The 14,692-nt window shown below is 39.1% G+C and overlaps 1 protein-coding gene across 1 annotated transcript; it reads left to right on the top strand.

Moving 5' to 3' along the window:
- The first annotated feature begins 2,544 nt into the window (after positions 1 to 2,544).
- Positions 2,545 to 11,714, top strand: LOC110088900 (olfactory receptor 6V1). Its single transcript, XM_072988905.2, has one exon. It carries the CDS (start codon positions 3,007 to 3,009, stop codon positions 3,949 to 3,951), a length of 945 nt encoding a protein of 314 aa, XP_072845006.1. The 5' UTR covers positions 2,545 to 3,006; the 3' UTR covers positions 3,952 to 11,714.
- Positions 11,715 to 14,692: the final 2,978 nt, after the last annotated feature.

Here is a 14,692-nt window from a genome sequence, read left to right as displayed (position 1 = left end):
AAGACCTCAGACACACAATCAGTTAGTAGAAGAAAGGAGTGAGGAATGTATGCTGAGGTAAAGGGCCTTTTTATTCTTGATAAGTTTTCTTAATTATGACAAAATGTTCTTGGGAGTGGACTGTGAATCACAGGATCGTAGAATCGTGAATAGTGAAGTTGGAAGGGGCCTATAAGGCCATCCAGTCCAAACCCCTCCTCAAGGCAGGAATTCAAGTCAAAGCAGATCTGCCACATCTGTCTATGTTTCTGTTGAATGCCTGCAGTGCTGAGGCACTCACTGCCTCTCGAGGCAATTGGTTCCACTGTCTTTTATGACAACATTCTGGCTACTACCACCTCTTCAGTTTTTCCAGTGCAAAAAGCCCACTCAGGGCTCCTTCCATTTCTGCCACTTTGGGTCCCCCCCCCCTTTTTTGTTGCTTGAGCCTATGATTTATCCAGGTTTACTAGGATTTGCCAGGATTCTCAACCAAACTGGGTTTGAGGAACAGAGGCTCTCAAAAGTTTCTATGGGGCAGCTGGAGCTCTGGGCTGCAATCTCTAAATCACCTTGAGCTCCACACGAGCTCTGCCACCTCTTCCTCTGCCGTCTAACAATTCCTTTTCAAATTCCTTTTCTAAATTCTAATTTTCAATACTGGAAACTGCCAAAAATATTAAAATGCTGACACGGGTAAGCTTTGGACTGGGAAGGGAAGCATCACACATGGGAACAAAATAAACCACAAAAAAAAAATGTGGGAACGTGACAGAAATCCCTTGTTTATACAGGTAAGGGAAATGTCAGCTGGCTGTCAGGAGAATGCCAGTTAAGGTCAGAGTTTAATGGGAACTTAAAGAGGTGTAAGTGACCTCTCTGGAGAAGCCCTGACAAGGCTACAGGCATTACCTGTAATATGGAATGCACTAGAACAGGAAACCATAGATGTTCCATTTGAAAAGGGCCTCTATTAGGAGAGTACAGTCCTGAATAAATGGTCTTGCTCATTTACTCAGAAGATTGCAAGCAAGAGCCAGGCCACTCTGTACTTTCCCTCAGGGATAGTCCCTGATGTTCTGGAGCAGGATGTAGCATTCAAATCAAATTACTCAGCAGTCCCATTTACTTTGGTGGCTGACACCACTTTCTAATTGCAAGAAAGCCTTTTTGCTATATATTTAACTTGGTGCTTTCTTTTTAACCCACTTTTAGTTAAAGTTGCTGCCTTTTTCTTCCTTCCTCTGTTTTGTTTTTTTATTTCTTTCTTCAGACAAAGGCAGCAGTTTATGTTTTTCCTTCCCGCGTAGCAAATTAGATGTCATAGGAGCCCATCTTCGGAACCTGAAAAAGTTGTATTTTATTTATTTTAAATTTTTTTTGCACAATGGCACACAGAACCCCCCAGCTAATTGTGGCTGCCATTGGCCTTTCTAGCTTGGAGATTCTAGGAGCTGTAATTCAAACAAATGACAGCCCCAAATTCTAGTTTAAGGTCAAACCTGCCTTCACAAAGAAAGCTGAATGTTGAAGTCTGAAGAGGAGGGCGGGGAAGGAGAAGTGAGCGCTTCAGAAGCATGTTTCTATGATCATGGCTTGACTTCCTGCAATCCTCTGTCTCACCTAACTTTTTTCAACCAGTTAGAGAAATAATCTGGGAAATCTGAGCCACTAGCAAAAGTGAAATGAGTTCCAGTTGATTTAAAAAAACAAACCAACCTGATGGGCCCTCGGTGTTTACAGCATCTCCCTTAGCACCAGTCACTCCTAGAAATCCATCTGAGTATAACCTCTGTCACAGTACTGTGAGGAATGTATAAATCCAAGGGAAGCCCCTGTCCTGCTCTTTCACCGGCTTGCACTTTTTATTTTATTTATTCATTTATTTATTTGATTTATACCCCGCCTATTTTGGCAACTCTCTGCTGACAGCTAGAGCTTCCAAGGGTGTGCTGCCTTATTGTATTTTTTTTTAAATGACAGGCTTTAAAACTGCCTTTAATCCAACTGTTGCTTTAATATATCAAACATATTACTTATATTTTAATATAGCAGTAGTTGAACTCCTTTTGCTTATGTTCCTTGCCATAAGGTTGATGACCTCATCAGCCTGGGCAATTTTCTTTTTTGAAAGTTAAACATTTTCAAAATGTTACAAAGCTCGTGAAGTCTCATTATCACAAATTCAAAGAAAATTCATTGGCCAGAATGCAACTGGATATTTATGTAGCATAATGGCATAAATTTCAGTGGTGAATTTCTGCTAATTTAAAAGGTCCACTCTTGTACCTCTCATTGCACTCCAGGTCACATGACTGACATGTGACAAGAAATGCAAGCACTGATTTAAAAAAATATAATACTAATAATACTAATACTAATACTAATACTAATACTAATACTAATACCAATACTACTAATACTACTACTACTACTACTACTACTACTACTACTACTACTACTACTACTACTAATAATAATAATAATAATAATAATAATAATAATAATAATAATAATAATAATAATAATAATAATAATTTGAGAACTGCAGAGCTAGAAGGGACCCTATGGATCATCGAGTCCAGCTTCTGTCAAAGACGCACAAGTGGGAATTGAACTCCCAACCTCTGGTTCTGCAGCCAGTGGTCTAAACCGCTGAGCTATCCAGCTGTTCTCAACTAGTGGCAACTTTCCACTTTGGACTTAGGCTGGTGGCCATAAGTTCTGGCTAAAAATTCGTAGAGAATAAAAGGACAACGAATCTTGTTATGTGCTCTTAAGCTGCCTTCAATTTACAGCAACTGACTGACTGATTTTCAGAATACCTTCCTAACTGGCATCAGCTATGTTCCTGTTACTTCTGTTTTGCCTTGTTAGTTTCCCAATTACATATTACAAGATTACATAAATGATCTGGATCAGCCCTAAGTATTTCAATAGAGAGAAATGTATGTGGCCGTCCTCCCATCAAACAGAGACTAATTCCTTATTTTTGTCCTGCAGAAGGAAATGTAGAAAACACTGCTGATGGACAACTATACTAGTAACACAGAATTCATCTTGATAGGTTTCTCAAGTATGAAAAAATGGCAAAATGTTCTATTTGGACCATGCCTAGTACTTTATCTGTGTATGGTAGCTGGGAATATTGCTATTATTTCCCTGATCTGTTTGAATTCAAGACTTCACACCCCTATGTATTTTTTCCTGTGTAATTTTTCCTTGGCAGAAATGCTGGTCACATCCACAGTAGTTCCCAGAATGCTGGCAGACCTCATGACTGAAGGGAGTACTATCTCTTTTGGAGGGTGCCTGGCTCAGTTTTATTTCTACTTTTCTCTGGGGACAACGACATTCCTTCTACTGACTGTAATGTCAATTGACCGCTATGTGGCCATCTGCCATCCCTTGCATTATGCCACTATCTTAAGCAATAGTGTCTGCATCCAGCTGGCCTTGGGGTCATGGATGATTTCCTTGTCTTCCATGATTCTACCAACAGTTTTCAGGGCTCGACTGTTGTTTTGCAGTTTAAATCAGATTGACCATTTCTTCTGTGACAATGCACCCTTGCTCAGACTCTCCTGTTCGGACACCCACCTTATTGAGATCTGGGACTTCCTTCTTGCCATCCTATTTGTGTTAAGCTCTTTTCTTGTGACCATGGCCTCCTACGTTGCAATCATCTCCACCATCCTGAGGATCCCATCTGCAACTAGCCGTCAGAAGACCTTCTCTACCTGTGCCTCGCACCTCACTGTGGTGGTCATCGGTTATGGCACCACCATCTTCATTTATGTAAGGCCCAGCAAACACTACTCAAGTGACGTGAACAAATTGGTTGCCCTGTTGACATCAATAGTGACCCCTTTTCTAAGTCCTTTCATCTTCACTTTGAGGAATAAGAAAGTCAATGAGGCCTTCAGAGACTGGCAGAGGCACCTGAGAGGTTCACAAAGAACAACATTGTGATTTGTGATTAGCCTGAATCATAAAAACATGATTGCTTTCCTGTATATGACCAAGCTCCGTTTAGCCTACTGCGGTATGTAAGGGCACTCAGCCAGATGCCTATATTGTAAAGATAAAGGTAAAGGTTCCCCTTGACATTTTTAGTCCAGTTGTGTCCGACTCTAGGGGGCGGTGCTCATCCCGTTTTTCAAGCCGTAGAGCCAGCGCTTGTCCGAAGACATTTTCCATTGCCACATGGGCAGCGTGACTAGGGAACGCCGTTTTACCTTCCCACCGAGGCGGTACCTATTTATCGACTCGCATTTACATGCTTTCGAACTGCTAGGTTGGCGAGGAGCTGGGACAAAGCGACGGGAGCTCACTCCGTTGTGTGGATTCGATCTTACGACTGCTGGTCTATATTGTAGATACTCACAAAGAGAACATGAAGGTGATGGCCACTCTCCATTGTTTGTCCCCTGTATCTGCTATTAAAAAATTTACGGAACTACAGAGTTTCATAGCTCAGACCCTTTGATGAAACTATCTGATTGGCTTCAGAATTTCTCTTCAATTCTTCTCATACTGATCTGTGTACTGATCTATGTACGAATAGTTGCTTCTTTTAAGATTTCTAGTGTGTCTCACCTTTTTAGGTATATGGAACATTCTAGTGAGTATGTTACTTGTATTATCTTTTCTCTGTATGTTATAGTCTTTGTGGGATTCCAACAGAGTGTCGTGGCCAGTACATTTTGCAGACAATACACAAAATGGAGTTTTTGGTCTAATCAGTTTGAAAAGAAAAAAAAGCTGTGGTTCTCGTGAAAAAGAGAATGACACTGAAATCTCATTCATTACTTATTTGTATTACAATGAAGTAATGAAGGAGTCTTGGATGAGAAGATGACTGCTGTTAATGGTCAAACATATTAAGATTTATCAGAAGAAATTGCTTAAGTTACCAAGTAATGCAATGCATGATTGTTAGTTTCAGAATGTCTTTTCATCTCTGAATGATTAGAGTTAATTCACCATAGTACTTTAAGCAAATATTACTCCAAATAGATAGCTTTTCCCCATATATATAACACAATCCTTTATGAGCATTTAAATGCAAGACCAGATAGAAAATGATCCTATAAAAAGCTTTCTAGTACACCAAACAGACATTTCACAGATGAGAGCTAAATAAGCATTCAGCACATTAATGGATTTTGAAGAATTTTGCATTTGGTTTGAATGACCAGAATCCTATTCATGTAAGTTTTGCATAACTTGCTGTGGCTAACAGTGTTAATTGAAAAGGTGCTGGGGTGCATTTCATGTGTCTAGTTGTGCAAACCAGATGTGCCCCACCCCACCTCAGCAACTAGCCACAGAACTTCAGCAAACCTCATGCAAACATTAATAGGATTCTAGCCACTAGTTCTAGGGAAAAAAATAATAGGATTCTGGCTACTGATTCTTGAGAATATCTTATATCCACATTTATTGTATCCAGCAAGGTAATTTAGACAGGCACTTTGTAATCATTTTGGAAAACAGATAAATAAGCAATCCTGTCTTAGAAAAAAATGTGGTATTTCCATTCTATTTCAATTAATCTAGGGGGTCTTCTCTTTAAAATGCTTAGTTGATGCCTGAAACTGACACCAACAGGACTGAACCACATGTTCAAGGTGATATATCTCATATGTTTGTGAAAGATGTTCAGGCACTTGGAAAGTATGTTTGGTTCTGTCCAGTGGCAACGGCTGAATTCTGGGAAGCAATGTTGTAATTATCAAATGACACATTCAACCTATGCCTGAAATGGCTTTGCTGCCACCTTCCAGCAACAGCATAGACTTCTGACAATGTGCAAAAGAAAGCAGAGTCGCAACAAAAGAAGCTGATGGTCAGCTCAGCTGAATAATGCTACGAGCAAATCCAGAAGGGCCTTTGCTCGAAACATGGATTGGATTTGACTAGGAAGCTGGCTAATCCCAAATATCTTTTTTGCATCATGTGGAAGTCATTAATTGCTTGTGTTAATTGGACTCATTCATAGGAGTTGTTGTTTAGTCGTTTAGTCATGTCCGACTCTTCGTGACCCCATGGACCAGAGCATGCCAAAACCCTGAGTGCTCACTGGAAGGACAGATCCTGAAGCTGAGGCTCCAATAATTTGACCATCTCATGAGAAGACTCCCTGGAAAAGACCCTGATGTTAGGAAAGTGTGCCTCTTCATTCATAGGAGGGGTAGACTCAAGGTGAGAATACAAGGAAGGGGATAAGAGATTCTAAGAAAAACACCAATAAGATTAAAGTTCACATAAGCACTTACATTTACACAGTTGTTATATTGTCCATGCCTCTCCTAGTTGTTACATTTGCATGTTGTTACACTGTCCATTTATCTCATATTTACTGTAAATGCCTTGATTCTGTGATTTGCAAATTAAAACCTGCTCCTCCATTTGAAGAAGATATGAGTGCATTGTTTTTCAAACACTTAGGAAAGGTTTGAGCAAGATATAAATATTTTGAATACCTTACAAATGTTAAATTATAAATATTTTTGGAAGTTTTTGTCCCAAAAAGTCTCCCAAACAGCAGCCAGAATCACATCACAAGCGTGCCGGTGAAAGTCAAATGGTGTAGATCACAGCAATTGAGCTACAAGTTCAGAAATGGAGGCTTGTATGCATCACATACCATTTGCATGGCTTGGCATGCAAAAAGAAATACAAGTGTCAGCATCTCAATCTGGTGGCAATGGGCCACCACGATTTCTGTTCTTTGACTTATGCCGGCATATCTAAGTATTAAGATTCCAACCTAGAAACACAAAATTATGCGGGAATACTAGTGATTATCTCAACTTAAATAACTGGATGGGTTGTATCTCAAAATCAGTTTCTCCTGAGCCCTGCTTGTGCTCATTCATAAGAAGCTGACATGATTATAAACTCAATGAACTCTTGACCCATTTCTCTTACAAATAAAGATGGCAAGTTAGTAATCTTTATTATGTCAATGAGGCTCCATAAATGTGTACTCAATATATAAATAATGAGCAAGATGCTTCAATGCCAAGCAGACAAATGACTAATTCAGTGAAGTGGCTTTTAAAACACTAACTACTGTGCAAAAAAACCTCAAACACCTTTAGCCATTTTGTCACTCAGTGCTGACAAAGCATTTGACAGACTGGAACTGAATTTTCTTTTTCACTGGAGAAAATTAATGCGGCCATTAAGTTTGCACAATCATACAGAATCCATACATTGACACAAAAGCGATTATTAAGATTAATATAGGTGTTTGGAAGGACATGATTTGCAGTTCGGTTGGCATGCTTTTCTATGGTACAAAAAAGATAAACAGCAGAAAATTTTTAACTCACATATGATAAGAAGAGCATTACTAGGGACTTGGAAAAAGATCATTCAACAGATTTACCAAAAAACCACCAGTCTGGGTATCACTTATAGAGGCCTTCACACAACCTAACCTCATGATGGAAGCAAAACTTCTAAGATATCGAGATTTACTTAAAAAGGGATTGTGAGTTAAGGTCTAAAGAAGAGTTAGAGCGAAAAAACATATATCTAGACTGGTGGTCCAGAGCACAAATGGAATCTAGGTATAGAAAAGATAAAATAGAGGGCTTTTACCCAGAACAAACGATATTCGATAAACTTCTGCTGGGCTCAAAGGATAAAGAAAATGTATGATTATTTGCTTGAAATTAAAATGCAAGACGAGAGGGTCAAAGAATGTATGATTAGGTGGGCACAAAATACGTATAGGACATAATATTGATATTGATCAATGGTTGCAAATAGTCAAGTCAAGTTTATTATATTAGCTCAAAGCCGTCACAATTGTTTAAAATACAAATATAATCAAATAAAACCATGATAAAATCACAGACATATAAAATAATAAGAGACCCTTCATATCTGGGAGTCTCCTGCACAATTGATTGAGATGGCTCTCAGGAAATTAGCAGGAATGTTTCTGGCTGCTTTTGCAAACAGCGCTGTACTGTATGTGATATATGGGTCATAATCCAAAAGTAACCTGACCACCTTTGTCTGGGAGCTTTCCTCCTGTAGATCAGCCAAAATGTTACCCAGGAATTTTTCTCTGGGGTTTTTGATAGAGCTGACCGTAGATTAAATAGTGGACAAATCCTCTATCTCACCTGCTCCGCAAATACACAGCCTTAGATGCTTGGGGACATTCATGCACCTGCCGTCTAAGCCAGCCGTTGGCATGGTTTGGTAACGGAGTTCTGTGAATGCGGTACTCTGGTTGCAAATATGGAAAAATAACATAAAGCTCACAAAATCAGTTAATTTCAAGAAGAATATATACAAGATGTTTTATGGGTGGCATATTACTCTGGAAAAATTGTAAAAGATTTATACAGAGGTGTCAAATGTTTGTTGGAAGTGTGAAGCACATGAGGGAAGTTTTTACCATATGTGGTGGACTTGTAGAGTAGCGAAACAGTATTGGATAGCAGTACATACTCTGTTACAAAAAAAAATACTGCTTTGTAATGTTCCATCAACCCCAGAACTGTTTTTACCAGAGCATTATACCAGACAAATATAGATAAGGCAAAGAACTACTTAGTTTTATATATATAGTCACTGCAGCCAGAATTCTTTATGCTAAGAACTGGAAGATATTGGAGACACCGAAACAAGAGGAACTCATAGAGAAGATACGGGAAGCGGCAGAAATGGATATTTTATCAGAAATGTTGAAGGACTGTCCAATACAAAAGGCAACTGAATGATGGGATTTATCATATACGGTAAAAGGCTTGAGTCACCACATAGTGCTTAAATAACATATATTTAAACTAAGATGTAACTACTGTATAAGTTAAAACCTGGAGGGCAATCAAATTGTAGAAAAGTGGAAAGTCAATTTGATATTGCAACACAAATAGATTGGATGTCACTACATTTTCTGTTCTCTTCCCCCTCCTTTCCCCCCATACCCCCCTTTACCTTCTGTACCCTTAACCATATCCCAAGTTGTTAATTTAAAAAGAGAGAGATTAATATAGGTCTTACAGAAATCATCTCCATTAACTAGGGAAATACAACAGGGCCCCTCTGGGCCCTTTCCATTTTACTGTTCCACTTGAACTCTTTGAGGGGGAAAAATAGACAAAACCAAGTACTAAAGGAGATGGAGGTAGGGGAAGTCAACATAAAAGCAGCCTTTTTGTGAATGACACAAAATGAAATGAAATTTTAAAAAAGCAGTAGTACTGTGTTGCAAATTAATTATAACACATCAGGACTTCTCTTGATGAATATGCACTCCAGAGAAAAAAAACATCCTAAATATGTCTACAGGATTAAATATAAAGTTCATATTTATAAAATACGTAGGTGTGATAATTCCCCAAGACCTTAATAAACTGAGAAGATTAAGCTGTATCCCTTTATGGATTAGTTTAGAAAATAATTTTGTAAACAGGAATAAAATGACTCTGTCATGGGTAGGGAGAATAACTTAGATCAAAATAAATGTGCTTCCAAAAGTAACATTCAAACGTTCCCCAACTTCCCCCAATAAAAAGTTTTCTTAATTGGCAAAAGCTGACAAACAAATTCATTTTCCTAAATAGAAAGTCCATGATCACTGAATCAAAATATCAAGAAACTTAAAAAGGAGATCTGGGCCTACCAGACATAGTTAAATAGATGCTTATAAACTTTGGCACATATTACAACTCAATTTTTTTTAAATGACGGCCAATGGAAGTAGCATATAAATCAACAGAAGGATTTTTTAAAACTTAATTGAGCCCTTAAATTAAAAAAAAATCACAATTCCATTACTTTTGTAAACATTCAGGACATGGAAGAAATGGCAGATGATGGCGATGGCAGTGACAGTAATCTCTCCTCCTTATCACAACAATACACCCACAACAAAAACACACTGATCACCATAATCAGTCATCTCCTGAAAAAGACAAAAGCTGATCCCACAGCCATAAATACTCAACTCCTAAACAAACTGCACCAGAGCACAGAGTGCTACTCCTGTCCTCTGAAGATGCCGTCCACACAGACTGGTGAAACGCTAGGAAGAACAACCTTCAGAACATGGCCAAAGAGCCCGAAAAACCCATAACAACCATTAGATCCCAGCTGTGAAATGTCTGTCAAACCTTTCTGGGTGCAAACTTATACAAATTCAGCAGAAGAAATCCCCATTTCCATGACTTCCCCTTTCCCAGGAAAGTTTTATAGGATTTTCAGCCTAAAGCTGCCTCTCTGGCCTATCAGAGGAGATTGGGCCAAGAACTTATCTACTTCCAAAAGACAGATGGCCTCATAACCAGATGATCCACATTTCTCCTCCTTAGAGTAGTATATAGGTTTCTGGTGTGTTTTTTTTTTTATGGTTGCAACCTACACTTCCTCCCCTGGTTCTGTCTCTATGTACAACCACACCAAAACAAAATAAAATTAATGTGGCGCCTTAAAGACACAGATTTTTTTCTACTGGGAGCATTCATGGCTTCAACTCTCTTCCTCAATCACCTTCCTTATGACATCAGAAGCCTGAAACTGGAGAGAGAGAGAGAGAGAGAGAATGTTTGTTCCTCCTCCGGTAAACAAAGCTAACCGCAGACACCTGTTGGGCTGTCGGTCGAACTAGCACTAACCACCAAAGCGGCAGTTGGTGCCTATCTTTAATGCACATTTATATCTTTACCATATATGCTTATAATACAGAAGTTTCTGTGTAATTCCTGTCACATGAGGAAGGGCAGTGTCGTGTTCAGCTCCAAGAAAAAGGCAAAACTAATGTTGTGACATAATTAGCCCTCCCATTTGTTAGAAGCTTCATTTCATGACAAAGGTTCTTCCATTTTTCTGCTAATTTCCAGAAAAGAACAAAGAGAAGCCTGTTTGCTCTTTCTGGACTATATAAAACACCATTAATGACCACGTGCAGCACCGTTTACAAGACAGCATGGGCTCTCCACACCAGCCCTGTGGTGGTTTCTTCACATCAGCCAGAGGTGAATGCAACCTGAAGAGACATCTCCTTCTGCTCACCAGGTAAAACTATTAACTTGGTTAATTTGACACAATTGGCTGCATCTACTTGGTGGATAAATCCAATTATATCCCCTAATTTGTGCTACACTAGGAGCTCCTGTGTCGCTGTGCCTCTTTCTTCTCTCTCTAGATCCACCCACATAAGCCAAAAAGAAACTCCAGGCAGTGTGTGTTTGTGGGGAGCAATCACAGAGAAACCAACAACCTTTTGGTCTTAAAAGCAGAGGTGTAAAAAATGCAACCAGACTACAAATTTGCTCAAGACAGCAGCCTCAAGAAGACTTACATCACTTCTCACAGAGATGTACTGTCAATTTCTTGACTTTTTCATGCTATCCATGGGGGAGTTGGGCTAAGCCTGAAGAAGTGGAATTTTATCTACCATAGCCTGCATTTTTTAAAAATTTTTAGTGGTCCCATAAAAGGTGCCACTCACTTTTATATTTGTATAACCCTAAGAATTTCTCTGATTGTTTTCTGCCATTCAATCCTCCTACCCCTGGAATTTATTTATTTATTTATTTATTTATTTATTTATTTATTTATTTATTTATTTATTTATTTATTTATTTATATGCCGCCCACTCTACCCAGAGGTCTCTGGGCGGCTTACAATAATTTATCTTCTATCGAATTAAGTCAGGTTGACTGAAATTTCTAATGGGATAAATTTTCTGCACACCACTGAACACAGTATTTAAAGAAATAAATAAGAGGCATTATTTTGTTATGTAATAATCAGAAATACACGTTTCTGATTATGTATGTATGTATGTATGTATGTATGTATGTATGTATGTATGTATGTATGTATGTATGTATGTATGTATGTATGTACAGCCCCAATATTGCATAGCACTATTCTGGGTGGGGTATACAGTGGTGCCTCGCAAGACGACGACCCCGCTAAATGATGAATCTGCATAACGATGACTTTTTGCGATCACTATAGCGATTCGCAAAACAGTCATTCCTATGGGGGACTTTTGCTGGACGTCGATTAGGTCCGTGCTTCGCGAACCGTTTGTTCGCAAGACGACAATTTTTTCCGATGATGGCTGCCTGTGTTTTCCAGACCCATGCTTTGCAGGACAGCCATTTTTACAGCTGATCGGCACTCGCAAAATGGCTTCCCTATGGGTGATCTTCACTGGACGAAGAGGTATTTTCCCCATTGGAACGCATTAAACCAGGTTTCAGTGCATTCCAATGGGGAAAGGGGTTTTCGCATGACGACGATTTCACTAAACAGCGGGGCACAACTGCAGATTTAAAAAAATTAACACAATCAAGCACTGTATAAAACAAAAAAAGAGACTGAAATAAACCAGTCATGATAGTGCAGGAAGTTTGAGCAGCAGTACAAGAGCGATATTTCAAAAGGAAATATTAATAAAAGTCTTACACAGGGAGTGTGCAGAAAACAAGAAACAGTGGTTTTGAAATGTGGCAATGAACTTCCAAGTGAAGACAAAAAGTGTTTATGAAGGGGAAACCCATTTGTGCCTCCTTAGGCAAAGGGAACAGTTAGAATTCATCATGATTAACAAGGGAAAACCTCATTAAAAATAATTAATATTAAAGATGCTCTATGTTCCCATCTCTCATATCTGAATCCTACAGGAACCTGCTGAAATGAATGCCAATACTGTAGTTTTAAGGCAGACAAAGGATAGTACAGTACTTAATGGTTTAAAAACTCATCAGCTTATTTATGGATTATTTTTTATTCATAAGATGCACAATTAAAATTGAATCTGCTGCAAGAAATGTAATAATAAGTGTTGTTGTTGTTGTTGTTGTTGTTGTTGTTGTTGTTGTTGTTGTTGTTGTTGTTGTTGTTGTTTTAAAGACTTCCAGGGCATTTAATAGATAATTTCAGGTTTCCATCAAAATAATTTGGCAGCCTAGTTTATGGTGGATATCTAGTGCAGTGCAGTGAGTAGAATGAAGAACTTAGGGCTCTGGAGACCACGGTTCGCATCTCTCTTGGCCACTCACTGGAAACTCACTGGATGTGTGGGGAGGGTCGAACTGCTCCTTAATATCTCACTTACTATGAAATCCCTATTAAGGGTGCTATACGTCAGTTCTGATTTGACCACACAATAACTTGGCTAATGGGCTTTTTTACAACAAACATTCTTGCATTTGAATGAGGGTTTTAAAAGCGGGGAAAGGCCTGCTTGTTTTGTTTCTGCCTGGACCCGGCAGCTGGAACCACTGGATTTTCTGAAGACTGTGTGAGCAAGAGACTCTGAAAACATCTTGGGTCCCTCTTGGGGAAAAGTAGGGATACAAATCAAGAAAATAAATAAAACAAGTAAAATAAAATATAAAATAAATAGGTGCAATGGCATGATGGCATGATTACCTCCCTCTACCTCAATGAATGTGCACATTGAATATATTGGCAGCGTACAGCCAAATCTGGCAGGGAACTGACTATAGTTGTTGTTCTTGTTTTAAAGACTTCCAGGGCGTTTAATAGGTGTTTTTGGACTGCAACTCCCAGAAGCCTTCACCACCAGCTGTGCTGGCTGGGGTTTCTGGGAGTTGTAGTTCAAAAACACCTGAGTAACCCAAGGTTAAGAACCGCTGCTCTAGGCTACATACACTAATCTGCCGTAGGAGACATGCCTGTTCACCCAGCTCTTTCCATTTACTGACCCTGGTGCTCTCACTGTCTTCCTTCATAGACTCAAATGATTTTTCTTACCCATTCTGCTCCTTCTTTTCTCATCCACTGTTTTTTTTTCATTCTTGCTGGTCTTCTTCTCTGCTCATTTTAAGCTAACCCAGCCCTTCTCTCTCCCTCCCTCTCTCTCTGTTTTAGCCTTTTGAAGTTTTTGGGGGGCCTTGCAAGAGAAGCATCACTTGAAGCTGCTGAGAGGTTCCCTGAGGAATGAATATTCCAGCACAGGGGGCAGCGTCCTCTCTCCTGAATGTTAAGAAACACTGCCGCCTACTAGTGACTGAAGATGGTATTGCAGTCTATCGGCAGATCTTAATACATCTAGGTTTCCAAAACCAAATTAAGACTAACTGGCAAGCTTCAAAGTATTCTTACTCCTCCTCCACTCTTCAGGTGACCAGGTATCCCAGTTTTGGTGCTATGGTAGAGATAGACATAAACATGGTTATAGCTAGCTCACTGTAGAGAGACTCCTCACACCAGTTTCTGAATGCTTGTCCTCCTCACCTCTGCCAGGCACAAAAAAATTAACAGACCTGGTAATGTATATGTCATGAGTGTTCTATGGAACCATATATATAAGAAATAACAGGTTACTTGCCTTTCTAAACTTTGAATCTAAATTTAGAAAAGATGGAGACAGTGAAAGAGGCAACCCAGAAGAATGGTATGGGAAGAGTCCAGAATAAAACACTGAATGTGAACAAATGATAATCAAATTTATTTCAACTAGGAACTGAAACTAAAACCTTAAACTTGAATATAGATACAAGAAGTTGCCATTGAAAATTAAAACCTATGACTGATGGAGGTCTGTGGGATCAGAGACATAAATAATTTGATGCAAGCAGCCAGGAGTAAAAGAAGTCTTCAGACCAATGGATTCAATGGTCCTGTTTGATCTTTCTGAATGTAAAATTAGGTCGTATCGCAGCCTGCCAGTTAGAATTCCTTTGTTTCCTAGGAGAGCAG

This window comes from Pogona vitticeps, chromosome 2 (genome assembly GCF_051106095.1).
Source record: "Pogona vitticeps strain Pit_001003342236 chromosome 2, PviZW2.1, whole genome shotgun sequence".
Classification (NCBI taxonomy): Eukaryota; Metazoa; Chordata; class Lepidosauria; order Squamata; family Agamidae; genus Pogona; species Pogona vitticeps.
Note: the sequence above shows the minus strand (reverse complement) of the source record. Positions and strands in the feature narration are given on the sequence as shown.

Excerpts from the sequence above, each read along its gene's own strand:
- LOC110088900 (XM_072988905.2), top strand. The coding sequence starts at position 3,007 with ATGGACAACTATACTAGTAACACAGAATTCATCTTGATAGGTTTCTCA.